Source organism: Grampus griseus (assembly GCF_964374135.1).
Source record: "Grampus griseus genome assembly, chromosome: 9".
Lineage (NCBI taxonomy): Eukaryota > Metazoa > Chordata > Mammalia > Artiodactyla > Delphinidae > Grampus > Grampus griseus.
This window is the reverse complement of record NC_139003.1, coordinates 89,588,526-89,613,440: the sequence shown is the minus strand read 5'-3', so window position 1 is coordinate 89,613,440 and position 24,915 is coordinate 89,588,526. Positions and strand designations below refer to the sequence as shown.

General features: G+C 40.7%; 1 protein-coding gene across 2 annotated transcripts in view; it reads right to left on the bottom strand.

The window, feature by feature from the left end:
* Positions 1-8,706: 8,706 nt before the first annotated feature.
* The window catches only part of BCAP29 (B cell receptor associated protein 29), a 40,414-nt gene continuing 24,205 nt past the window's right edge, over positions 8,707-24,915 (bottom strand). For both annotated transcript variants that reach the window (XM_082662282.1, XM_082662283.1), the window contains exons 7-8: positions 14,013-14,113; positions 8,707-9,778 (exon numbers count right to left, since the gene is read on the bottom strand). In XM_082662282.1, coding sequence (XP_082518408.1) covers positions 9,743-9,778; positions 14,013-14,113 — 137 coding nt within the window. In that variant the 3' untranslated portion in view covers positions 8,707-9,742. The remainder of the gene's footprint in view (positions 9,779-14,012; positions 14,114-24,915) is intronic.

The window sequence follows — 24,915 nt, the reverse complement described above, 5'->3', positions numbered from 1 at the left end:
TTCTCTGAAGACATTAAGAGTTGTTATTTTTCACTGTACTTTTCCTCCTCCAGCACACTTTGTTTTCTCTACTTTTTTTTTTTCAGTTTGTTTTTTGGTCTCTATTTTTTCATATTAGAACTTTTTCTCAGGTCTCCTCAGGCTTGACTGCCTGCTTGTATTTAAAAGGAGGGGACCTCAAGAGCTGCCTGGAAGCTCTGGGTGAGAGGGTGAGGTGTCCTGTAGGGAGAGCTGGCCGGGAACTCCTGCCAGATTTCAACACCCATGGCTGTGTCAGAAGGTCTTTTCTCTTGGGTCTGAGAGATCCCCGCCTAGAAAAAGAATTGTTTGGTCTTCTGCCTGGAAATGAGGGACTGGCTGCCGTCATGGTGGGTTAAGGAAGAAGTTCTGTAATTAGTATGAAACGTCATTTATTTAACTCACCTGTTTTCTGTTTCGGAAAAAGACCTGCTTTACCAGCTCTTCAGAGAGATGAACTGTCGCTACTAGGGTGAGGGAGGGCGGTCACCGAGCACTGCAGGAAGACAGGGGCATCTAGGGATCTGCTTTTCAAACAGCATTTCAACCAAGCCGCCTCATTTCAGCACTCCTTTGCCGGAAGTAGCTGGTGCCACCACTTCCGGAGCCTCAGTTATCTGGTCCTTTAAATGGACTTTGTTCTTGACTTGCCCTTCCTGGAGGAAGTAGAATTCATTCTTCCTCAGTTCCACCAAGTCAGTACCACTTGTTCACCTGCTTTGCAGCTTCTAGAACTTTGGTGCTGTTTCTTCTCATACTCACTTTATCCTTATAGGTTTATCCCTTTAAAAACTCCCTTTAGTTTTAGTGCAATTTAGGAGAGAGTAAAAAGGTGTGTTCAATCAGCTATCTTTTTGCAATTTTGTTTTCTTTGGGTGAAAATCCTACATCTGATATCTTTAAGTGTTGGCAGAGTTTTGCGGCTGCCTTTATTTGGAAAAACCACAGACAGCAGGCTTTGGGCATGCTCAGCTTGGAATACCTGCTCCCTTTCAGTTCTGAAACGTACAGTCATGCTTTCGATTCCCTCACAGATGGACTATTAAAAATAAAAATTCTCCAGGGACTATATTCAGTATTTTGTAATGACCTCTAAGGGAAAAGAATCTGGAAAAAAATAGATATGTATGTATAATTGAATCACTTTGCTGTACCCACCTCTAAGTAACACAACATTGTAAATCACCTATACTTCAATTTAAATAAAATAAAATTCCCTCTATTACCTCCCCACCCCGCAAATTCTCCAAACGGAGAACCAATGTTATAGGAATACGATTGCAAAAAGCATTTTCAAAAGTACTTGGCATTCAAGTAGCTTCTTCACTGTGGTAGACGGAACAATGGTCTCCCCAAAGGTGACCATATTCTAATCCCCAGAAACTGTTAAGTGTTTTGTTTCTTTTTGTTTTTTAAAATATCTATTTACTTAGTTTGGCTGTACCGGGTCCTAGCTGTGAACTCTTAGTTGTTACCACTGGACCACCAGGGAAGTTCCTGTTAAGTGTGTTAACTCACGTGGCAAAGAGGAATTAAGGTAGCAGGTGGAATTAAATATCAAAAGCAATGGTAGCAAATCAATCGTCTTTAAGATAAAGAGATTACCCTGGCTTCTCTGGGTGGACACAATGTAATCACAAGGGTCCTTAATGTGAAAGAGGGAAGCAGAAGACCAATGTCAAGAGTGTGATGAGAAAGACTCCACTGGCCATTGCTGGCTCTGAGGATACAATGCAGACAGAGGAATGCAGAGCTGGAAAAGGTGGGGAAACAGACCCTCCTCTAGGGCCTCCGGAAGAAACAAGCCCTGCCAACACTCGGATTTTAGCCCCATCACACTCATTTCAGACTTCTAACCTCCAGAATTGTAGGAGAACACATTTGTGTTGTTGTGAGCCACATTTGTGGTAATGTGTTACAGCAGCAATAGGAAACTAATATACTTACCATGAAATAAAAACGTGATTGTGATGCATGTTCCGTTAGATTTTGAAGAAGTTTTCAGCATGTTGATTACATTAACTTTGCCCTCCCATTTCTTCCCTAGAGGCAGATTTATATGGAGTTAAGGAGTCCCTTAGAAGAAAGGGATCTGGGTCTCCAAGTCTCTAGCAATTTGTTGTCATTTCTGTTCTTATTCTGAAGAAATTCTCATGTTCAAACCTAATTTTGCTTTGGTAATTTTATATTATTTTTCTTACAGAGATCTCTACAAATTTTATCTAGTAAGCCCCCTCCACTGCAAACTGTAGATCTGCCCCTGCCCTTGCCTCTTTTATTTTTCAAAGAGTTAGAAACATCACACACATACACAGCCACACATACACAAGTGTGTATGTATTTTTAATCATAGGGAAAGGAAAAATAAGAGTTGCAGTAAAGGTTCAAGTGGCTAATGAAACACCCCAGACACAGGCCCTTCCACAACATCAAATCTGCCAATGGGATTTGAAGAGAAATATGTTACTGGCCTGGAAAAGGGACTAATTAATATCTTAAGAAAGTTGGTCAAAATGGTAGTTGATTCTGTCATAATCTTAAAACAACAGGACATACCCTAAAGACGAGGAATGGGAAGAATCATCTGAAGAGAATCTGATGCATTAGAACTGAATTCAATCCAAATAAACAAACATTTATTGCATTCCTATGCAAATTAGATGCTGGGCTTTGCCTGGGGCTGGAGGAGAGGTGTCAGGGGAATGACAGCCTAGAGTTGTCAGAAAAAGTCATCCAAAACTGCCTCATTGTACATTTTCATTATGTAGAACTAGGGGGTCCATTTTTAAAACATATAAATTCTCCTTTCAGATTATATTTTTTTCTCTTCCTTTCTCTTTCTTGAAGGCAATTTACCATTGGGTACCAGTTTTTGTATAACGTTCAGAGTCGCTTTCTGCCAGACAAAGTGTTTTACCTCATTTAATCCTCTCAGCAAGTCCCTGAGGTAGTCTTACTGTCACTTTAAAAATGAAGAAACTAGGACTCAAAGTGGGATTTGATTCCAGGTGGTCTGTGCATATAACCACGATGCTCTACTGCTTGTAGAGCATTTTCTGCCAGTAAAGGTTCTCATTAAATGTCCAACAGGGGCTAAATCACATATTGTGTGTCACAGGACAGTGGCTCTCATCCCCTTTTCCTGTCCTCACATACTGGATGGTTATGGCACAGTCCTGCTGCCTGCGGTGTGTGTGTGTGGGGGGGTAATTCTCAATGGTGTAGTTAGTGGTGAATGGGGCATATGGGTACGACTATATGTAGCTTGAAAAAACCCTGACCCCTCGGGTGATGGGTGATGTTTCCATGACCTGTTGGAGGTCCTGTTCTAGAAAAATCTTTATTGATGTCGGGGAATAAAAGCAGGTCACAGAATAGCATGTATGGCATGATCTCACTTTTGTAAATATTCCTATGTGTATAATAAGTATTTGTATGTGTAAGAGCATTAACCAAACTGCTAACTGTATTCTTTTTCTGTGATTTTTATGTTTTCTACGTTAGTTGTGTGTCAATTTTGTTTTAAGAGGAAAAAACCAAACAAACTTAAAGAAGACTTTTCAGAAGTAAACCTCCGTGGAGGGTTATTTCAGGAAGCCCTTGGCTGAGATGTGCCAGGAAGTCATTTGGGCTCCAGGAAATTGGCAGCCCTTGGAAGAATGAGAATGAAATTCTTTACCACGGTGTTGCTTCAGGGAGAACAAAGATCTCTGAAGGAGCGATAAATACAGTCTGGAGAAACTTGGCTGACCAGGAAGGCATCTGGCTTAGGGGGCAAAGTCAAAACTTCAAATATGTCCTTTGCCCAAATTTAGGAAAACGGGTGATCACCAAGAACAAAACCCTGTAGGAACTTAAGTCTTTTCTAATTTTGTCACAATTAGACCTCAAGCTCTTATGTTCTGTGTGGTTATACAAAGTGTAACCGAATGCGCCTGTGTTTGTTCTCCTTGTGGCAAAAGTCACAGTAAAGACAGAGGAGAGACCAGAGATCTTTCCTTGTAAATTCTTCCCGTGTGAAATGCACAGACATTGTGGGGGGGCACACTGCACGCTGTCGATGGACTAATAATGGTTAAGTTAAATATAATAAGCTGGACTGCAGAGAAAGTAGAGGATGTAATTTAAAATCATGATCCTAATGAAAATGGCAGGGAAGTCGAAACCCTTTGAGTAGGAAAGAGAAAGGAAAAAAGGTTGATGGTTTTGTGCTAGAAGGCCAAATGTGTTTTTGGTTCTTTATCCATGTCTAGGCTGTTAAGAGAGACAATGCATTAAACATATCTGTTGTCATTTATTTACTGAACTATCTGGTGAGAAGCGATTCAGGAGAGGTGGGTGCTCTGTGGTGGCAGGGACACAGCATCCTTCTGTCTTGTTGCTTTAGCTTGCACGGCCTCAGTCTCAGGATCTCAGATGGCAGCGCCTGTGTATCAGGCAGCAGGATGGAAGAAGGAAAAAAAAGAAACTGCCACCACGTGACATTCCTTCCTGTTTCTACCTACAAGGAGACTGGAAAATACTGTCCTTATGCTTGGCAGCTGTGTGTAAAAACATCGGGGTATCTCTCACCACAGGTGCATTAAAGATTGGTATTGGGGCACACCGAGTATCCTCCGCCATAAGCATCACTGCAGGGTATCTCAACCTCGGCAATATTGACATTCGGGGTCAGAGAACTCCTTCTTGTGGCGGGCCACCCTGTGCATTGTTGAGTGAGTTTAGCAGCATCCCTGGCCTCTACCCACCCGCAGCAGTCCCTTAGTTATGACAACCCGAAACACCTCTAGACATGGCTAAGTGTCCCTTGGGAACATCTTCCCCACTGCCTGTTGAGAAATACTGTTCTACCGTGTGTAGGAACTGTGTTTAAGTCTCCGGGCAGGAGACAAAACCAAACCATAAATGAGATCATTTCAGACAATGATAAGTATGAAAATAAAATAGGATAAAAATAAAATAGGATAAACAAAATAGGGTTGGGAGGAGGTACTGTGTATGTAAAAACGCTGAGAGGGGAAAGAACTTGGCTTGTTCTAAGAGGACTCTGAATGCCGCTGTGGTCGGCAGGGCAAGTAGATGGAGGTGAGGCTGGAGAGGAGGTAGGGGCCTGGTGAGGTTTCGGGAGTTTCATCTGAGGTACAGTGGTAATACTTGCTAGACTTTAAGCAGGGAATGCTGTGGTTTCTGCGAGTGTGGACCTAGGGAGGAGACGGGCAGGGAGTGGTGACAGTAGTCCAGGTGAGAAGGGATGATGGCTTGGTTTGGCAGTGGCAGTGGGGGTGGAGAGAAATAAAATTGAAGGAGGAAGAGAACTAAGAGGGGAGACGGCTAAGGCTATCTTTGGGGAAGCCCAGCTGGTGTCAAAGAGTGTCTGTTTTCTACCTGCTGTGAAATTCACTCCAGCCCATTACAGATTTGTCCTGCATGTTCCTGCGTTAGTTTCCTATGGCTGCCGTAACAAATTACCACACACTTGGTGGCTTGGAACAAGTTTACTGTCTCACAGTTCTGAAGCCCAGAAGTCCAAAATCAGTTTGGCTGGGGTGTGCAGGGTCCGGCTCCTGTGAGGGGCTCTAGGGAGAACCTGTCCCTTGCCGCTTCCAGCTCTGGTGGCTGCAGCGCTCTGCTTTCTGCATCTGTGGTCACAGCACCTTCCCCTCTTCCGGGTGGTATTATCTCCCATCGCCTCTTTCTTCTTCTTCTTTTTTTTTTTTGCGGTACGCGGGCCTCTCACTGTTGTGGCCTCTCCCGTTGCGGAGCACAGGCTCCGGACGCGCAGGCTCAGCGGCCATGGCTCACGGGCCCAGCCGCTCCGCGGCATGTGGGATTTTCCCGGACCGGGGCACGAACCCGTGTCCCCTGCATCGGCAGGCGGACTCCCAACCACTGTGCCACCAGGGAAGCCCTGCCTCTTTTAAAGAGACCTGTGATGGCATTTAGGGCCCACTCAGATCATTCAGGATAATCTCCCCATCTCAAGAGCCTTAACTTCATCACGTGGTTCGCCATATCAGGTAATATTCACTTTTTTGCCAGAGGAGAATATTCAGATTCCAGGCATCAGGACATGGACAGCTTCTGGGCGGTTGTTTTCAGTTTTGTAGTGTTGGAAATCACTTATGGCTATACAAGGAAAGACAAAGTCATATGTTTAGAGATCAAGGTGGAAAGCAATACTGTGAAATAAATGCCACTTGGTAAATTTAGAGAAAGAAATGTTAAAAAAAGAAAATGGTATTTTCTTTTTTTTTTTTTTTTTTTTCCGGTACGCGGGGCTCTCACTGCTGTGGCCTCTCCCGTTGTGGAGCAACAGGATCCGGACGCGCAGGCTCAGCGGCCATGGCTCACGGGCCCAGCCACCCCGCAGCATGTGGGATCTTCCTGGACCGGGGTACGAACCCACATCCCCTGCATCAACAGGCGGACTCACAACCACTGCGCCACCAGGGAAGCCCGAAAATGGTATTTTCATTAGTGGTGTTTCAAGAATTCTAGGAAAGGAAGGCTGAGGAATAAAAAAAAAAATTCAAAAGGGCTTCATGGCCTTCAAATAACTCATTCCAGATATTAGTCAAGGTATAAAAGGACCGCTGTATTTATGCACTGCATTGTGGGCCCTCAAACGTAAGGTGTGTCACCTGTCAGTTGGTCCGGGCATGGCTGTTCCGCTGTGGTGGGATGTAGATGGGAGGGATGGTGAGAAGGCGACGGACAATGGGATGGGAAGGCAGAACCAGACCAAGCCCCAGAGGCGGGGCAGGAGGACAGGAGCAGGTGCAGCCAAGTGGCTGTGGCTCTGAGGTCCAAGGAGGCTGTGAGGTCTCAGCAGGCAGGCAGAACAGCTCCGGGACCACAGCATGGGTCTTTAGAGATCCAGGCAGGTTGGTGGCATCAGGACAGCACCATAGAAAGCAGTTAAATTCCAGGCTCTAGACTGGGGTTCCAGGTAATCTACTTACCAGTACTGGGGCCCAAGACAGAGCCCGGCAAGAAATGAGGATGACTAACGCCAAATTCTAGATGCTCGGCTAGAACTTCTTAAGTGCAACTTCCTGGAGTCTGGAACTTCAAGGTACATTTGCAAGTAGGACAGAGTCTGACAAAACTCTTAAGCAACTTATAGCAAAGGGCAAGAATAACACTTCTGTGTTTGAACCTATAATACAGCCTAAGATATAAAGAAGTCATCACTGGGACTTCCCTGGTGGCGCAGTGGTTGAGAATCCACCTGCCAATGCAGGGGACATGGGTTCGAGCCCTGGTCTGGGAAGATCCCACATGTCGCGGAGCAACTAAGCCCGTGCACCGCAACTACTGAGCCTGCGCTCTAGAACACGCGAGCCACAACTACTGAGCCCGCCTGCCACAACTACTGAAGCCTGCCTGCCACAACTACTGAAGCCCGCACACCTGGAGGCCATGCTCCACCAACAGGAGAATCCACCGCAATGAGAAGCCTGCGCACTGCAACGAAGAGTAGCCCCTCCTTGCCGCAACTAGAGAAAGCCCGTGCACAGCAACAAAGACTCAATGCAGCCAAAAATAATTAAAAAAAAAAAAAGTCATTACTGACAGGAGGAACATAACTTAATATGCAGTCTAACTAAATCCATGGAATACGTGTTTATTTATAATAGGATTTGCTAAACACCCTCACTGGCTAGGAGAATCATAAGAACTAAGAAGCAGAGCTCAAGAGGCCTTCAGTGTAGTGTAAAATACACGACATGGGAGCCAGACTCCATAGTCCAGACCTTGGCTAGTACATGGCAGTATTTTTTTTAGCAAATTATAGCTAATTTGTTTATAAAAACTAGAGTAATATCTGGGGAACTAGGACACCTAAATTCTAGACTCAAATCCTAGCCCTGGATCTAACTATCCATGTTAACTTGGGAAAACTGCATACACTTTTCAGGCCTCAGTTTGCAGACCTGGACAACTGAGAGGGTTGAGGACTAAGAATACTTAAATGTATACTTTAAAGTGTCTTCTGGGAATCTTTCAAATCCTTATGCTCTTCAAAGAGCACCTGGGCTTTCCCCTTGCTGTACAGTCTGCATAACTTTGCGAATCACTGTGTTATCTTAGTTTATACAATAACCCTGACCTAAATATTATGACTCCCATTTCGGAGGTGAGGAAATGTAAATCTAGCAAGTTTGAATAATTTGTACAAAATCCCATGGCTAAATTAGTGCTGAAGCTAGGATTATAATTTGGTTCTACCAGTTCTAAAGCTGTGTATTTTCTACTTTCTGTATGTTACTCTGTCATTAGACTTGATTTCTGTTCACCAGGCCAGGATCACGAACAGTATCTATATCCTTAACCAGGTAGATCGCACTTCGATATTTCTAAGTTGCTACTTGTTCAGTTCTCTCCTCTGTCAGCGCTCCCTTGCCTTGTTATTTACGGTGCTGTCAGCCCATATGGTCTAACTCCCATTTCTTACTCTGCTAAATGTCTCCTACATGTCTGTTTTCTAGCAGTTAACTCCTTTTATCTGAAAGAAAATACTTATGTACTTGCTCACTTCACCCACTTTACAGTGAAAAAAATTAAATATGCATGAAGTTGGTGCTAAAATGATAATAAATAACAAAGGATAAAACAAATACCAGAAAAGTAAAAACTCCAGTAGTTATTTTCCATTTTCTTTTATATTTAGAGACAAGGAAGATGGTTTTTCAAGTCTAAACACTGGAACAACCTAAATCGCATTAATATACAATCATCCTCTCCTAAAGGAAACTAAATGGAATATTTGAATGGAAAAACAGTATTTAATATTTAGCTTTCAGAATACAGAAACATCTTGGCAAAACTGTGACACCACTGTGTGTATATTTGAGGTAATATTTGTATAATTAGCAACTCTCACAGCAATGGGAAACACTGCTTTTTGGATACATTATACATTTCCAAGTCAAGAATTCCACGTTGTTGTAAAATAATTTCAGTTCAGTGCTGTGGCAGTTATGCAAATAGATGTAAACTCCATTCCCAGATGAACTTTAAAAAAGCAGAATCTTTACTAATTATGTGTTAGTAACACAAATGTCAACAAAAATAATCCCCAACAGGTGCAGAAGCACAGTAACAAAAATATAATTATCAATATAGTTGTTTTATGACAGTCAACTGCAGTACCATCAGGCTTAAAAAAATAAAACTTAAGGTCATTGTTTTTATTTTTTGCTCTGACTCTTACCTATAAATATAGTAGCTACTTCTAATCATTTATCCTTAGTTAATCTCCCTATGAACAAACTTGCTGATATTGAATACTATTTTCAAATACACCATCGTCTGATTAAGTAAGAGTAGTATTATTATTGGAAATTCATCAAAGCTTTTAAGGTTATTTAATGGTTTCATGCAACTTAAAAATCTAAGTTTGGAAGTAAGTGGCTAATGAATTTCTCCTTTTATTGGTAAACAGCCACCATATACCAGCGTTACTATATCTAGATAAGGTGTTTAACATGCTTATATTTCACTTGAGAGCTAGAATACAGACTTTACAATATATCTGAAACATCATCAAATATTGTGATAATGCCATTATGACAATAGCCTATGTGTGTGGCATTAAAAAAAATACTGGCTGGTCACAGACAGTTTGTTTTTCTGAACTGAACTTTAAGTTTTCCAGAGGCTAACATGATAACAAATTTATCCTCTTGACATGGTGTATCACAGTCTTCTTTCATAAAGTTCACAGGCCTTTCTTATTGCCTTTCGCTGCACGATCCTGCAAGAAAAAAAATGTGACGGGTAGTTATAGCAAGAGTGAGAAACACATTCATAAATATGACAAGGACTTTTAAAAAACATCCTTTTCTGTGTATAGTTATTATGAGAATATCAAATTAAAACATAGATTGAGAAAGTCTCAAATTTTAAAAAACTACAAAGTGAGTAGTTTTACTTGAAAAAGTGCTTAGAGGGATAAAAAATAACACTCTTGATAAGTTCACCTTTTCCTCTGCTTTAATATATTTTGCTTTCATTTCACAGCTTATACAAGGAAAACAAAATTTCTAAAATTTCCCTCTTGCAAACTTAATGAAGATTTTTGGCAAAGAAAGAAGAGAACCAAAAAACCCATATGGGGTGGGCTTCTTTTGGTTCTTCAGATATTTGCCAATAGAACTGGCTTCTCAAATTATACTCTTTGCTGATCTCAAGACGACTATAATACATGATTTAAAACTGGAGGAAAATGGGATAGAAGTTAACCAGAGAGATCATTTGCACGAAGAAGGTAGACATCTACACTGAGAAAAAAAATCACAAACAATGGAGTTCCGGGGTTATTGTTGCACCCGGGAAGCTATCGAGCTCTCGTTGCGGCTGAGCATTTCTGCTTTCAGAGCAACTTCAGTAACATCAACTTTAAGCAATCGAGTCAGAAGACAGCATTAGAGGAGGTATATGAGTAACAAGGTACCGCTTTTATGTGTTTCCATGTATCTTACCACTTTAGATAAAAAGCACAGCTTTAATGGATCTGCTATTCTGGATAAGTCCCTTAAGTGAAGGTGATTTTCCAAAATGAAATTTTAAAATGGCTAGCTGCCAATTATTCTGAGTACATTCTGGGTTTTCTTTTCTAGAAGAGAGCCAGGGCAAACAAGGAAAGGCAAAGACTACATATTTCAAAGGAATTATTTTCTAATATTTATTTAGTGCCTATAACAGGAAGGGGATCAGATGGGGAAATCCAAACAAATTTAAAAGATGTAAAGTGGGATTTGTTTACAGTAAAGAAACAAGCTTTCCTCTCTTCCACCTGTTTCCTTAACGTTTTAACAGTCCTTTATTTTATGATTATTTTATTTAAAGTAAATCAAGTATATAAAATTGAAAAGTTAAGTTTCCCAATGAACTTTATGATGTAATTCAATTATTGAGGTTGGTCTGACAATTGAAGTAAAATCGTGAAGAACAGTTTGGTACAGCTTTTTACTGTAGATGGTCTACAGCAATCTTTTGCTTCTCAGCTGGGTTCAGAAGGTGAATATCAAAGTGTAAGAGTCACTTTTAAGAAAATGGTTCTCATTTAATGACACCTATATTTCAGAATCTTATTCAGGTTCTCCTACTGGACAATGGAGGGTTAAGTAGGTGGATGGGAAAAAGAAGTGTCCAATCGAGAAATAACTCATAGCACCGTACAGTTGTAGAGAGTTTTTCTTGTTTAAATATATTTAAAGTGCTTTCTTGCCCAGGATCTGATTTAATGCTCATGAAATATTATAATCCTCATCTAAGTACTGAAGAAGCCAAGTTGCATGAATGTCAAATGATTCACCCGAGGTTTACAGAACTGGTCAACCATGGAGCTGAGAGTTTTTTTCATCAGATATTTATCACAGGGAATTGGTTTCATAGGTGGTGAGAGAGTAGACACATCACACAGGGTGGTAAAAGACACCTCAGGTATTAGCAACGGCAGAAAACCATTCTTTGGGCTGGAGGGCAATGGAGGAGACAGTGTTAACAGATCCCAGGAACGAGGTCCCACCAGGTGGAAGACGCCCAGTGGGAACTGGGACCATGGAAAGAGATGAGGCTGCTGTGGCAGATGCCACCCGAAGTGGAGAGAACAGGAGACTTTCTCGGCTTTCCCCCTCCTCCTGCCTTCAGTCTTCTACCAGTGCCTCCCTTTGGCTGAATCTGCCCAGAATCCAGACAGCGGACCCCAGAACCCACAGTCCAATGACCAGCACAGGTGAAGGAACATAATGGTTAATGATGGAAGTTCTGAAGAAAGATTTCCTGACTTTAAATCCAACTTTGAATGCTATCACTTTTCAGTTCAGTGACTTTGGGTACATTATTTAACATCTCTGGGTCTCCTTTCCCTCATTCACAAAACAGGGTATTAAAATATGTATTTTATCAATAATTTGATGGGCTATCAAGGAGAGAACGCAGATAACATATATGAAGCCATCAGCTAAGTGCTTGGTCCTGAGCACACCCTCAGTAAATGTCATCCATAAGTATTTCAAAAACCTGGATACAAGGCTTAAATGCACCAAGGCCCAACTCTCAGCCTGGCACCTGGCATATCTGGGATGAGGACATTTTTTCAAAGACAGGTATAAAAACTACTTTCTTGGGAAGAGATTACTCGTAAAAACTTTTGAACATCTTTTATCAGGAATGCATAAGCTTCAAACTGAAGCTTTTTTTGGGGAAAGAAAATGGGTTGAAGGTATCTTACTATCACATACATTCTTGAGGGATTAACAGAATCATTGGCTGTTACCACAATGGGACATTCTCTGCTTCTTTCTCCATCCAGGGATCTAAACGGTTCTGATACCCTGGGCAGAGACCACTGGTGTAGATGCTCATCCTTGTTGACTACACCTTGATCTCACAGATGGGAGGGAAAAATAGTTCTATTTCTAGGCGAGAGGCTTCTGAAACGTTTCTTCACTTTCCATGGTGGATCTTTAAGTATGCAATGGAATAATTCTCATCATGCCACGGTGAAGTCAGCAATTTCAGGACCTCTGTTGTAGAGATGGCGAAAGGGTGGTCCTGCTGAAAATCTAACTATCTACTCCAGAGCATGAGATCTGAGCTCTTGGTGTCCTGGGTCTGGAGCCCACAGGGTATCTATGCTTCTCTGGTCACCCTACTGTCAAAGTAGGTCAGTTAAATCAGACATGCAACTCAGCTGGGAATATCAGATTACAGATGTGCATCAGATTATCTCTTGACTGGCTCTAATCAAGGCCAAAGTGGCTGGATGAGAATAAGTCATTCTTTCAGTAAAATTTCTACAGAGGAGTACTGGCAATAGTGATAATTATGATAACAGCTATCATTCCTTGGGTGTTTACTATCAGCCAGGCACAATGCTAAGCACCCTACACATTTTATTTAATCCTCCCAACAAGCCAGTGAGCCAGGTGTTATTACTATTCTGATTTTACAGATGAAGAAAAGTGAGCCCCAGAGGGGTGACATGACCTACTTGGGATCACAAAGCTAGTAAGAAAGTTATAGTTATTCGAGGCCTGTCTGACTCCAAGCCTATGAATATCGTGCTTGTTTGTCTTGTGCCAGGCACAGTGCTGGATCCTGAAGATACAATGACCACTGACATGCAGGGAAATGAGTCCTGGTACTAAGGCTTCTAATACAGTGAAATAACTGTAGAGCTGTAATTGCTAAAAAGCCCTCACTGAAGGCCACAAATGCTGCCAATTTCTAAGGATAAACCCAATCTGAAAGCAGAAGAGCAGAGACCCTCCATCTTGGGAGGAATTGCGAGGGCCAGGGTTGCCTCTGGAATGGTCTCTTCCCTGAATTCTCCCCACACGTGGTCAAAGTGGGCTGGGAAATCAAATCAGGCTAGGGGCTGGCAGCCCAAGAAGGAACGGAAGACAAACCCAACATGGGTGAAGGTAGGGAACTGACTCTTGCTGGACTGAAGGGGAACAGAAAGAAAACCATGGCCCCTGACTTTGTGACTTCAATGATAAAAAGGTTTTCTCCATTTCCATCTTTCAACTCAACTCTGGAGGTAAAACATATATTTGAATGCCTCAGGCTTTGTCCTAAGATATTTCAAACAGTGGGATAGAAGGAGTAGTGTAATGTGGGTCTTCAATTTTTGGCTTTATTTTGGCGTGCATATGGCAAACATTCTAAATGGTAAAACTAAATTTTTCCAGAACCAGTCTGGTTTCCAATGCTGCTGTTTTTATGGCTCAATTCTTTGGCTTAAAAGTTTACTCCAGCTAGAATGCTGTAAGTTAGCATGTCAGTAATTCTCTCTGTTATGATTATTTTCATGCAATATCCCAATCTTCAAGTAAAAATTGGCTTATTTAATCACTTTGCAAAGTCAGGATTAACTATCAATCCTCTTGGCTTGCGAAGGGCAAATAACCCAAATAATTGACTTAGGTAATTAATTACTATTTCAAAAAGCTGAGGCTCGTAAAATGGATGTCACCCACCTGAAGTTCTGAGTGTTCTTTCAGGAGCCGGTCATATTCTTTCGAAAGTCTCTCTGATTGCATCTTCATCACCGTCATGTCATTTTGTGCCTTAGAAAGGGCTAGAGAACATCGAACAGAGTTGTAAAATTTTTATTTTGAAATAATTTCAAATTTATGGAAAACTTGCAACACTTGGAGAACTTCTTTGTAGCCTTTACTCAAATTCACCAACTGTTGACGATATGGTACATTTGTAATTGTATTCTCTATCTCCACACATGCACAATCATTTTCTTGAACCATCTGAGACTAAGTTACAGACATCCTCCTCCTCTACCCTTAAGTACGTCATTGTGTACTTCCTAAGAACAAAGATATTCATCATATAGTTAGCAAATTTAGGAAATTTAACACCAATACAATACCCTTTATCTAATCTACCATCCATATTCCAGTCTTGGCAACTGTCCTAATTATGACCTTTTTATCATTTTTTCAGTTCTAGTCCAGAGATCCAGTCCTATATCAAAGATTAACAGTAAGTTGTCATGTCTCTTTAGTTTCCATTAATCTGGAATAGTTCCTCAGCCTTCCCCCTGCCTTCTTCTCCCCTATCTTTCAAGACATTGACATTTTTAAGAATGCAGGACACTTTTTTTTTAATAGAATGATTTCCACTTTGATTTTGTCTGATGTCTTCTTATGATTAAATTCAGGTTATGCCTCCCACTTACATACAAATATGACATAAATGATGCTGAATGTATCTCAAGGTATCATATCCAGAGGCCCATCTGCCTCTCACTGGTTTTTCCATATTATAGTTATTTTCCTCCTTGTAACTAAGAAGCAGTGAGAAGACAATTAAGACTATGTAAACATCCTGTTCCTTGTCAAAACATCCCCCCTATATTTAGCATCTACTGATCATTCTTGCCTAAACCAATCTTTGTTGTGATGGTTGCAGAATGGTGATTTTCCAACTTCATCATTCCATCCAAATTTATCAGTCAGCATTGTACTATAAAGAAGAGCCTTCCTTTCTTCTCCATCCATCCATCCATCATCAGTATGAACTAATACATTCCTATATTTTCAATGACTTATAATTCATTACTATACTTAATTTCCCCCAGATTTGGCCAGTGGGAACTTTAGGCTGGCATCCATGTCCTTCGACTATGCCCCCAACAGTTTCTGGCACAAGATGTTCCAGGCTTATCCTAACACCTCCCAGGCTCAACCTGGACTCAGGCATTATAGAGCAGAGTTTATCAGAAGGGTCTACTTTTGAAAAAACTGAGGGTGGAAAAAATATTTTATCATTTTTACTAAGGGCTGGGTGACAATATTTCCTTAAGAACAATCACTTTCTTATACAAAGCTGAAAAATATGGGGTGTATAAGTGGCACTTAAAGACTTTAACCTCAAGATGATACACAAATATGGCTACATATTAGTCTTTGTCTACCAAAAGGGTACAATCTAAGTCAGCAAATTAGGCAGAAGTTAAAAAAATATATATATATGAGATAAACATTTAAGTCAACATACTGCGTAGAAGCTAATGAGCAAATGTGTAGAAGGGAAGAGTAGTGTAAGATGGACTGGAGAAAATCTGGGAATCCTGAACTGGCTCTACATACAATTCTGCACATGTAGCCTTCACAAGTTCTGCATTTGTAAATTTTTTAGGGTAGGATTTTAGGAAAGAAAGTGGGATTTATAAAATTTAAGTCACTTTTTTGGCAAAATGAAATTACAGGTTCTGTTTATAAACAGTTTGATTGCCTTCCCTCCTGAGAAGCCATCATATGTTATATATAAGTATGTAAGTCACTATCAACTGAAGTGCCTTTTGTATCAATACTTTCTAGACTATTTTGTCAAATTAAACTCTCTGCATTGTTCTACATCTGCATTGTCCGATAAATGTTCTACAACTGTGCTGTCCAATATGGCAGCCACTAGCTTCATGTGGCTACTGAACACTTTAAATGTGGCTAGTGCAACTGAAGAACTGAGTTTTAAATTAAATCAAATTTAAATATTTATTTATTTATTTTTAATGAATTATTTTTGGCTGTGTTGGGTCTTCATTGCTGCGCGTGGGCTTTCTCTAGTTGCGGCGAGCGGGGGCTACTCTTCGCTCTGGTGCGTGGGCTTCTCATTGCGGTGGCTTCTCTTGTTGCAGAGCACAGGTGCTAGGCGCACAGGCTTCAGTAGTTGTGGCACATGGGCTTAGTTGCTCTGTGGCATGTGGAATCTTCCCGGACCAGGAATGGAACCCGTGTCCCCTGCATCGGCAGGTGGATTCATAACAACTGCGCCACCAGGGAAGTCCCTTAAATTTTGATTTAAATAGCCATATGTAGCTAATGGCTAGCCATAATAGACAGCGCAGCTTTATAACTTCCTCCACATTACTTCTATAGGTCCATAAATCTAAACTAGGTATTAAAAGTTGAATTTGACAAATTTTATGCGTCACTTAGTAAAGAAGGGCATGGGTTAGATGTGGAAGAGAGATTTTTGGTAGTTGGTTAGATTTCATAGGGACCACACCCACAATACAAAGATTTACACATTACTTTTCAATCTGTGTGTAAGGCCTTTCCTAGATGATACTTTTTTTTTAATTAATAAATTTATTTTTGGCTGCGTTGGGTCTTCGTTGCTGTGTGTGGCCTCTCTCTAGTTGCGGCGAGCGGGGGCTACTCTTCGTTGCGGTATGCGGGCTTCTCATTGCGGTGGCTTCTCTTGTTGCGGAGCATGGGCTCTAGGCGCACGGCAGTAGTTGCGGCACACGGGCTCAGTAGTTGTGGCTCGTGGGCTCTAGAGCTCAGGCTCAATAGTTGTGGCACAGGGGCTTAGTTGCTCCACAGCATGTGCTTTCTTCCTGGACCAGGGCTGGAACCCATGTCCCGTGCATTGGCAGGCAGATTCTTAACCACTGCGCCACCAGGGAAGCCCCCTAGATGATACTTGAAAATACAAAACATGGTGTTATCTTCAGTTCCTTCCTTACTAAAAATGTTTACGAGCCTGGACTTACTTTGGTATATAAAAAGCAGGGACTTCCCTGGTGGCACAGTGGTTAAGAATCCGCCTGCCAATGGAGGGGACACACACAGTTTCCATCCCTGGTCTGGGAAGATCCCACATGCCATGGAGCAACTAAGCCCGTGCACCACAACTACTGAGCCTGTGCTCTAGATTCCGTGAGCCACAACAACTGAGCTTGCATGCCACAACTACTGAAGCCCACGTGCTTAGAGCCGGTACTCTGCAACAAGAGAAGCCACCGCAGTGAGAAGTCCACGCACTGCAATGAAGCGTAGCCCCCACTCGCCACAACTAGAGGAAGCCCACATACAACAACAAAGATCCAATGCAGAAAGGAAAGAAAGGAAGGAAGGAAAGAAAAGAAAGTAAAGAAAAGAAAAGAAAAGAAAAAAGAAAGAGAAAGAAAGGGGGCTTCCCTGGTGGCGCAGTGGTTGAGTCCCCTTGCCGATGCGGGGGACACGGGTTCGTGCCCCAGTCTGGGAAGATCCCACATGCCGCGGAGCGGGTGGGCCCGTGAGCCATGGCCACTGAGCCTGCGCGTCCGGAGCCTGTGCTCCGCAATGGGAGAGGCCACAGCAGTGAGAGGCCCGCATACGGCAAAAAAAAAAAAAAAAAAAAAAAAAATGTTGGTCAGGAGGTTGTATTGAACAGTTCACCTTAATGTTAAAAACGATTTATACTTAAATTTTTGAAATGAATAAATTAATTGGGAAATTCTTAGATATCAACTCATTAGTTCCTTATTAAAAGATACTATTTTTCTCATGATTTGTTAGGAGAAAGAATGAGTCAAGTGGAACTACAAATCTGTAGAAGCAGCTAGAAAACCACATGTACAGTCTATCCAGAAGTTTCTTCTCATCATGAATGGTACGAAGCTATAACAAAACAACTGCAGGCAAATCCTGTTTTTCTTGCACTTATCAAGCCAAGGCATGAACTGTGTTTCTTATTTTATTTTGTATTTCAGTGGATATTAGTAAACCTAATGATGACTATTTTACTGATTTCACTCTAATTAGGAGAGGATGTTACTGTCTAGGAGCCTTTTGGACTGTTTCCTAGTCCTTTCTCTACCTCTCATTTTATAAAAATTACAATATTCTGTTTTGGTTGTCTTCTACCTCCTTCTGGAACTGCCTTCATGACTAAGGGATTATATAAACTTGTTATCTGACATTTGAATATGCTTGTTTTATTTTGAACCATGTTATTTTGGAAACAGCATATATACGGAAGACATCAGACAAGGAGGCTTGAGGTGATACATCTAAGTCACTATTTCAATTTTCTCATCTGCAGAAATGAGCTGCTATCATTTGCCAGTAGCGTTACGGAAATGTTGAGATATTTCATGACAATACTGGCCAGATTCATTTATGTTCTCTGGGAACTTTTTGAGGCAAAAATCATTTATTAATATAAAGAATAACCCCAATTAATGTTACAGTGACATGTAGTAAGCCAAAATGTTTGTGTAAAATGCCATGTAAGCAGGCCAAAAATATTTGTGGTTTTCCAAGTGCCAAACTTACATTTATGGAGCTATTTGCACAGCAAGAGGAGCTGGTGAGACCGATGCACTGTGTAACTGTATTGTATCACTGTATTTTCTACCCGGGATAACAGACAGTATTAGCTAAGCTCTGCCAAGAAATGTAAGAGAAAATTTTTAGACACACTGGCGTGGCAGCTCAAGCTGGCTGCTGTACACTAGCTATAAGGATTGTGCCAGAGAAATAAATTTTTCAAATTTTAATTTGAAAAATTTCCCTACATCTAGTGTTGATTTCTTTTCCGTTCATTTGGTTCTATTTTTGAGAACTCGAGAGTGTGACATACCAGAGCTCTTCAGTACTTAATCCTCACATGTACTGTTCCTTTACAGGGACCATCACTGGACCGTTAAGCTACAGTAATGCTTCCAAAATATTTGGAAAGTAGACACACAAACTTCTGTTCAGTAAGGGACATAAATGTGGTTTTAATTATATTGTGGTAATTTTTGTACAAGCCTATATTGTCAGGTACATGCAGGTAAGGTCTGTTTTATTTATCACTTCAATTATCACCCACTCTTTTTTTTTTTGTGGTACGCGGGCCTCTCACTGCTGTGGCGTCTCCTGTTGCAGAGCACAGGCTCCGGACGCGCAGGCTCAGCGGCCATGGCTCACGGGCCCAGCCGCTCCGCGGCATGTGGGATCTTCCCAGACCGGGGCACGAACCCGCGTCCCCTGCATCGGCAGGCGGACTCTCAACCACTGCGCCACCAGGGAAGCCCTCACCCACTCTTTTTTAACCTCACATCCGTATGTTGATAAGGTGTGTTGATTCTACTTCCTTTTTATCTCTCCAATCCATCCACTTCACTCAATCTGTTATCACGGTCCTCATCTCTAGTTTAGATTATTGAAATGGATTCCTCACCTTGTTTCTTGGCTACTCTAATTCATTGTCCACAGTAATGTCAAAGTGATTGCTTGCTCCTCCGCCTAAAAACCCTCCAGCAGTGCTCCCCCCACCAAAATGTTAACATATAAACATGGCACATGAGGCCCTTTATGATGGATCCTAGGCTTACTTTTCAACTCTCACCACTACCTCCACCTTATTTTATGCTCCAGCCACAGTGAGCACCTTGTAGTACTTCAGAAAGGCATACTCTTTCAGTTACATGCTACTCATTTTGTTAAAACATCCTTGCCCATCTCCTTTCACCTCCCTGCCTGACTCATTCTCTCCTATTTCATCTGGGTAATTAATATTTATCCTTTGAAATGTCAAGAAATTATCCTTGATCTTTTCTGTTGGCTTCTACTTCATCTTGAGCTTAATTTTATTATAGCACTTATCATGCTGAGGTATAACTATGTCCCTACCGGACTGTGGACTACTCAAGAAACAAAGCTGTGTCTTGTCTCTCTGTTCTGGGTACCCAGCACTGTGCCTAGCACATGGCAGGTGTCTAAAATATGTTCCCTGAAGGAAGGACAGAACAGACAAATGAAAAGTCTAAGCTTTAAGCATCTGAAAAATTCACTTGTGTGGAACCAGTTCATTTTTTGAAAATATGATAAATGTCAGGTAAACAATGAGGTACCACTTTAGTCACTTGATAGGAATCTTGGTTGCAACTAAACCAAATTATATCTTTAATGGAAATAAATTCAGGCTAGCTGGAAAGTCACAAAGCAAACAGACCTTTCTTGATATTTTGATAAAAATATAATCACGTTACAAATATCTCATGCTAATTCATAATTAAAAACAAAAAGCAAATGAATACTATTACAGAATCCAGTTTAGTTTAAAAAAAAAAAGAAAACACTGATTCTATCGGGCAGGATATATACAAGATAAGCCTGGAGCACCTTGTAGAGTCAGAAGGATGTACTCAAGAAAAGATAAAGCAAAAAAAAAAAAATCCAAAATGATGGGGACACGTCAAAGAGACACAGGAGCCAACTGAAGGAGCTCCCAATGGCTAATGCTAAAAAAATGACTTGAGCAACAAAATAAATAAAAGAGTATTTTTTTCTTTCTTTTTTTTTTACAGCCTTGTTTATTCCCAGAAGGCCTCAAAAAACTGAAGCAATAGTCATGCTTTATCCCTCCCCAGACGAATCTTTAGGAAAAGGCAAAAGATTCATTTGATTATGAAGAGAAGCACGAGTATAGATTAAGAGTATTAAATTATAATCTACAGTATAAAATGAATACCTATGATTAAATAAATAAATAATTAGTGGTAAATAGACATATTTGTGCAGAAGAGTTCCAAAAATTTATGTAGATACTCTCACCTCAAGGAGGTAGGGCATAACCCCCCACTTCTTAAGCTTGGGCTACAAATAGTGACTTCCTTCCAAAGACTACACTATGGGAAGAGGGGGAGAAAAGTAACATTGCATAGAGAAACCTGACAAACACTAACATCCGCCAGGCAGTCAAGGTCAACATCAACAGTGATGAATCATGCTGGTATGTATTTCTGGAATAACGTGATGAAAATGGCACTTTACCCTCTGTGACTTTCCTCTCCAGTCCCATAACTCCAGTCTGACCGTGAAAAATATCAGACAGCTTCTGATAGAGAAACATTCTGTAAAATAGCCAATACTTCTCAAAACTGTCAAGCTCTTCAAAAATAAGGAAAGTCTGAGAAATTATTATAGCCTAGAGGAGCCTAAGGAGACATAAAGCTAAATGTAATGTGGTATCCTGAATGAGATCCTAGAACAGAAAAAAGATGTGAGGTGAAAACTAAGGAAATCTGAATAAACTATGGACTTTGTCAATAATAATATATCCATATTGGTTCATTAATTGTATAAATGAAGCATATTAATGTAAGACATGAATAACAGGAGACACTGAGTGTGGGGTATATGATAATTCTCTGTACTATATTGCCTACTTTTCTATAAATATAAACTGTCCTAACATAAAGTTTATTTTAAAAAAGTACAGTGGGAAAAAACCTCACACAAAACACATGTATACAGGACAAGATATAATAAAATTCATTAGGCTATAAGTACTATCTTAGTAAGAACCTATCAAATATGACCCCTTAAGTTCCATTGTTTTAAATAAACAAAAACTTAATTAAATTTTTCTTTTGTGTAAAATCTTCTGATGTTTTAAAATTATTATATTATGTAGTTAAAACCCCACCAAAGTGGTAATATTAAAAAAAGTCAGTGAGTCGGGAGTGAGGCAGTAGATAAAAGAAAAGCAGATATTCTAGTAAAGAAGCATGAATCTCACTATTTATGATAGCCAGGTCATGGAAGAAACCTAAATGCCCATCAACAGATGAATGGATAAAGAAGATGTGGTACATATACACAATGGAATATTACTCAGCCATAAAAAGGAATGAAGTTGGGTCATTTGTAGAGACGTGGATGGATCTAGAGACTGTCACACAGAGTGAAGTAAGTCAGAAAGAGAAAAACAGATATCGTATATTAACACATACATGTGGAACCTAGAAAAATTGTACAGATGAACCAGTTAGCAGGGCAGAAATTGAGACACAGATGTAGAGAACAAACGTATGGACACCAAGGGGGGAAGCCACGGGGGGGCATGGTGGTGTGATGAACTGGGCGATTGGGATTGACATTAATACACTGATGTGTATAAAACTGATGACTAATAAGGACCTGCTGTATAGAAAAATGAATAAAATTAAATTCAAAAATAAAAACGAGGTAAGCCAGATCACGAAAAGTGATCTAGATATTGCCATAGACTAAAAAAAAAAAAAAAAAGAAGCATGAACTTAATACATTTCAAGAATATCAAAGTGTAGGTCCCTTAACCTTCATGAATAAATCTTATGTGTAAGAGGTTTAAGTTATTTAAGAGGAGGGTTGAGAGGCAATATGATTATAAATATCTTAAAAATATTTAAAGTTAGTGTTCATAAAAACAGTTTTTATGAAATCCACATTAGGGTCAATTTGTACAACAAATACAGAAGGGCTATGAGAATTAAGCTCCTTAACAGCGATGAGAAATCTTTACTGTTTTCATCAAGAGTATGAAGAAGGAAACGTTTTTCCCAGTCTCTAACCACTGAGAGTCCATGACACATAAGAGCCCCTCCAAAGATTCCTACTGTTCATGACTAGAGAAGATGAAGCTGTTACACAGGTGAAACTGCCCTAAGACAAGGGAGTCATCCACTCATCTATCCATTCAACAATGTATGGAATGACTACTAGGCATCAGGCATTCTACTAAGTGTTGAGGATGAAAAGATAGGTAGGGTCTTAGCTCTTGTAATACTCATTTTCTAGTCAGAGGAAGACGCACAATAAAGCAACCAACCAACCAACAGTGAGTGCCAAGTGTCATGAAGAAAGTTAGAATAGGGTGATGTGATAAAGAATGACTATGCAGCCACATGAGATGGAGTACTCAGGAAAAGTTTCTCTAAAGTGGTAAAATTTAAGCTACTATCAGTTCTGTCTGCTAAGGGCACCTAGAAGTAATGACACCCCAGTAGCAATGAGCACACCTAGGCTCTAGATATTATTTTCTAAATACCATTCCCTACCTAAAGGCTCACTGGAGAAATGGTTGATTCAAGGGATAGAGGAGGAAAAGTACAAGATAAGCTTGGACTATCTTGTTATACCAGAATGTATGTGCTTACAGAATGGGGGCATGACAAAATGATATGGGACCCAGCTTGAAAAGACTTCCACTGGCCAAATCTGAGACAATCTGAACACTAAAATATAATGCTCACAATGAATTATAATGCAATGAATATATTACACAAGCAAATCAATAAGTAACTGGGGGAAAAAGGGAAAGCTGCTCGTTTAACAATAGAATGGCATCTAATAAATGGAGAAGGAATAAGAGAATTAGAAAATCACCATTTGGAAAATATAAAAATAATAAGTGAGAGGAAAATATGAAGAGAAAGAAAAGGATAAGGCAAGTGTAAGGTGTTATCATTTGGGTACAGGGCATATTTTTTTGGTATTATTTTTGCATCTCTCCTGTGATTTGAATTGTGTGATTTGAATTTATTATGTCTGAATAAAAAGTTAAAAGGAAAAAAATAAATTGCTATGAAGTAGAGCAGAGAAATGGGGCAGTAAGTGAAGGAATATGAGACAAAAGGAAGTTTTTGTTTTTATGTTTTGGGATAGGAGATGCCAGGAGATGTCTGTAGGGTGATAGGAAGTGAGGAAGTAATTGCAGAAACAGCATCCTTGAGAAGGATAGTGGGCTTGGCAGCCAAAGCAGTAGAAGAAGGATTGACACTTAATCCACAGTAACCCAAGGACAGGTAAAGTTTGAGGCCAGCTGAGGGAGGACAGTAGTTTTGGTGGTGAGAAGATGACTTTTTTGATTAATTCTTTGTGTCCAATGAAGTAGGGTGGATTTAGAATTTAGAAGTGAGATGAGAAGATCTAAAGTAGTTCTGAAGAGTGAAAAAGTGAAGATTTTAGAGAAGTTCAATAGGACTGTCACAGTGCTGAGGGACCATCTGAATGCAGTGACCATTTATTTAAAATAAGAAGTTAGTTCCTTCAGCAATGCTGAGATGCTTGAGTGCAGGTACCAAGTGATGGATACCTGACTATCACCAGAGCTCGGTCCTTGAGAGAGGAGGGAAGTAGAGGAGGAAGGGGGGAGGGGGGAGGAAGAGGGGAGGAAGAAGAAGGAGGTAAGTAGTTTGCAAGAGCCTAATTATGATGAACCAGTGTTTGGGGGTGAGATTTATTCATATCTATTAGATAACAGGCCTAGAACACTAAGTATGTGCTGGGGACAAGGAGTTGACTTAGATGTGGCCCTTGCCTTCACAGCACTTACAATCTAGTAAGAAAGATAAACAAATGAAAAGTAATTTCTACAGAGTACACTATTAAGTTAGTATCCATGCAGAACTATGGAGGTCCAGATGGAAGCCACTCAACCCAGCTTGAAGGGAGAGAGTTTCAGGGAGGCTCCTGAGAGGCAGCGATGCTGGAGCTGAAGGATGAGCACAAGCTGGCAGAGTGTGAAGGAAGAGGGCAGTAGAGGCAGACAGACCTGCAGTCCTGGACAAAGGGGAAAGGTGATGAAACACCACTGTTAGGAGGAAAAGCTCCCATATTTAATAGAGTAGGGGTATAAAATTTAGACTGGACAAGGGTGGGGCAGGCAAAACTAGAGATGACGCTGGGGGGCAGATCGCAGAAGACCACGTGTGCCATCCTGAAGAGCTATAAAGGTCACAGGAACCAATACAGAGTTTTAAGAAGTGAAGAAGCATAATCAGATCTGTGGTGTTGCCACCCTAGTGGCAAAGTGAAGAAGCCAGACTAATGGCAGGGACAT